General features: G+C 41.7%; 1 protein-coding gene across 2 annotated transcripts in view; it reads right to left on the bottom strand.

The window, feature by feature from the left end:
* Positions 1–2518: 2518 nt before the first annotated feature.
* The window catches only part of FGGY (FGGY carbohydrate kinase domain containing), a 123184-nt gene continuing 122598 nt past the window's right edge, over positions 2519–3104 (bottom strand). For both annotated transcript variants that reach the window (XM_009993577.1, XM_009993576.1), the window contains one exon: positions 2519–2763. In XM_009993577.1, coding sequence (XP_009991879.1) covers positions 2682–2763 — 82 coding nt within the window. In that variant the 3' untranslated portion in view covers positions 2519–2681. The remainder of the gene's footprint in view (positions 2764–3104) is intronic.

Below are 3104 nucleotides of genomic sequence, written 5' to 3'. Positions count from 1 at the left end.
TTGCAGTTGAGTTTTGGACGCTTGAGCTTTAACATTTTACATCATGGCTCAATTTGAATAAAATTTTAATTTGAGAACTTAGCAAACTGTACAATTTGCTAAGTCTTGTATAACCCAAGGAATGTTAGTATCAGTGCAGAATTTGTATCAGTGCTTGGTGTTATCCCAGATGATTACATATCCATTGGAATAGAGATTTTTTACAGCTCCGCAATTAGTACAGTCCTGATTTAAAACTGGATAATAGGAAACTGGTAGTAACACAGGCTTGGAACAAAAATGCAACTGTAAAGTTGAAGTATTACAAAGGGAGAACAGCATTAAAAATCATGCAAGGGAAATGAACAAATCTCTGTGTAACTCCTCCATATAGTCCTGTACAAAGAACACAGCTCTTCCTTGAACTCTGTGTATTTAAGATTTAACAAAGTCAGCACGACTGTTTGTTTCCTTTCTTGACTTCATCCAGTCCTTGTGACTTCCTTGTAAGTCTCGGTACCAGTTCAGCCAGAGAGATCAAGGTCAATTTGATGATGATGATATAAATAGCTGGAAGTTTATGGGAAGTTTGCCGAAGTTGGGGAGTGTGTGTTTATGTCTGTGTTGAGCTGCAAAGAGTTAAAAACACTGGCACAGTGCTGGACAACCGTACACATCTGTTCCTCCATAACCTGTACATTTGTTATGCATTTGGAGTCAGTGGACTTCATTTTTACAGAGGAATTTTATATTAAAATACATATATTAAACTTTATGAATATTTAATGTTCAGAATACACTCATCCCCAATTGCTTTTTTCATTCTTAGTATTTCAAGCTGAAATATTTTATCATGTCCTTGACTTGAAAGCTATGATACACCATTATGTTGCAGTCGATTCCTTGCTTGCTATATGGTTTGTGTTATGATGTTTCTTCATTTTATTTCCATCAACTTTCATTGTCTTTAATTATGTCCCTGAACTTGTAAAGCTGTTTCTCTTAACAATGGATACTTTGGAAATGGCAACAACTGCTTTTCCATGAACTACATGGCAGGAAATGCATTGTTTCTTTAAAAAAATTACCAGATGTTTTCGAGAGCTGACTACAAACATTAAAAAAAACCCAGAAACTATTATTTTCCAAGTTCTCTAAATGTAATTTTGTTATTGTGTAACTTCTGTTTGCATTTAGCTGGGAATTACAGCTTGTGCCAGTACCAAAGAACAGAATTTCTGTCAAGCTAACTGTACAAAGATGGAGGCCATCTCTGTGAATACAGGGACAGGGACTCTAGATTGTTTCTCCTGCATAACACAGGCCCACCAAGAGGGTGGCAGTTACAACGTGAAGAAAAGGAGGGTTCTTTGAGTGACCTGTAGTAGATTTGTAGTTGATCTGAATACACTCTTCTCTTTCCCCTTTCCTCTTACCCTGTCCTGCAGTTGGGGACCCTTTCTTGAAACAGAACAGCACCGAGAAGTTACAAACAAATGGCAGAGAAACAATTCCTGAGAGAACTTCACTGAAGGCACTGGCATTATTTAGACCTTGCAAGATCAAAACAGTTTGTACTGTCAGAGGTGAAACTTTTCACTGTGCACTACCAGAGTGTCCAAACTCTGTCCTTCCATAGCCCAGTCATGCCATGACCTGGCAGTACCTTGTAGGACTAAGTGTCCAAGGCAGCCTTCAAAAATCCCATGGGAACAAACGAAAACCTTTTGTTGACTGGACTTGGCCAGCAGACAGAAAGGAAGGTTTCTGAGCCTTGAAAAATGCAAGTGTAAGGAAGGAACCCCCTCTCTCCAGTACCTGCTGTTGCTGTGCTGGGATCTGCAGCTGGTGGCTGTGTAGACACACATGCTCTGAGCTGGGTCTGGCTGAAGCAACGTGATGAGAACGGAGAGGGAGAGCTGGGCTGTGTCAAGGCTGGCTCCCCACGAGGCAGCTGGCAGGATGGAAGGAATTCACCTCCATTATGAACATATTTTCAGCTACTGTGTCTGCTCAGCCTGGTCTTTCAATGACACCAGTGGGCTGTTCCATGTCTGCACAGCGATCAGTGCGCACGGAGGGTGAGCTATTGCAAAGGGCAAAATGGCATAATGACTGCTCTGCAAGCAAGGAGGCAGAAAAAAGAGAGCAGGCAACAGAAGAAAACAGAGAGAAAAATGTGCACAGCTGCAAAAGTGACTCTCAAATATCAGCCACAAAGAAGTACTACAATCAGAGTAAAAAAAAAATCCAAACAGAACTTTCCAATGGAAATCATGCTTGGGTCTCAGCTGTAGCAGGCAGTAAAATGAGAAGGACCCTGCATGGCGGCAGGTATAGTTACCTGAGAAAAGCACAGCAAAGGGCAGTGATTCAAGTCCATCCCAGTCAGTTATGTTTCTCCTTGTGCTGCTCCTGCTGGTGGCCAGTCTAAACACCAGCACTGGGGTACCCACAGTCTTGTCTTCCCTGACTGGAGCAAATAATTATTCCTTGTTCCTGGGGTGCAGGGATTATTGACAGGAAACACCCCAAGTTTCACAGTGAAGTGAGTGCATTTTATTTCCATTAAAAATTAAAATGTACACTTTAAATTACAAAAGTATGTTTTAACATGGACAGTACAGTCCTAAAAAATTACCCTCATCACAAGTACCTATAAATTCATTATCACTGCTGTTCCCAGTTTATGTGACTCTGGGTTAGAAGCTGTTCATGATGGAGCGATACTCTCTCTGGTGTTCCACAAGTTTCAAGAAGACTTTGTATTTCTTGTCATAAAAGCTGTAAAACAAAGTTAGTATCAACAAAGATTTTAGTATTAAATCTCCTGTCCTATACATGCTTACTTCCTTCACTTAACATCAAAGCAGCTTTGACTTTCCTAATCACAACTGTTACTGGGATCAGAGCCCCGCATGCTGCCTTAGTACCATTTCACCCAAAGAGGTGATTTCAATTTACAACTGTACCATTCGTTTACCCCATATCCAGCTTTCGGATTTTCAGAGCGGGTAGGCACCAGGAACTCGATGCTCCTCTCCCCATCTTTACCCGCTGGCAGAGCCCCCATCATACACCCCCAGGTTTCCGGAGCTCCTCTGACGCGGACCCCGCACCCGCGG

This window comes from Chaetura pelagica, unplaced genomic scaffold (assembly GCF_000747805.2).
Source record: "Chaetura pelagica isolate M959 unplaced genomic scaffold, ChaPel_1.0 scaffold433, whole genome shotgun sequence".
Taxonomy (NCBI): Eukaryota; Metazoa; Chordata; class Aves; order Apodiformes; family Apodidae; genus Chaetura; species Chaetura pelagica.
Note: the sequence above shows the minus strand (reverse complement) of the source record. Positions and strands in the feature narration are given on the sequence as shown.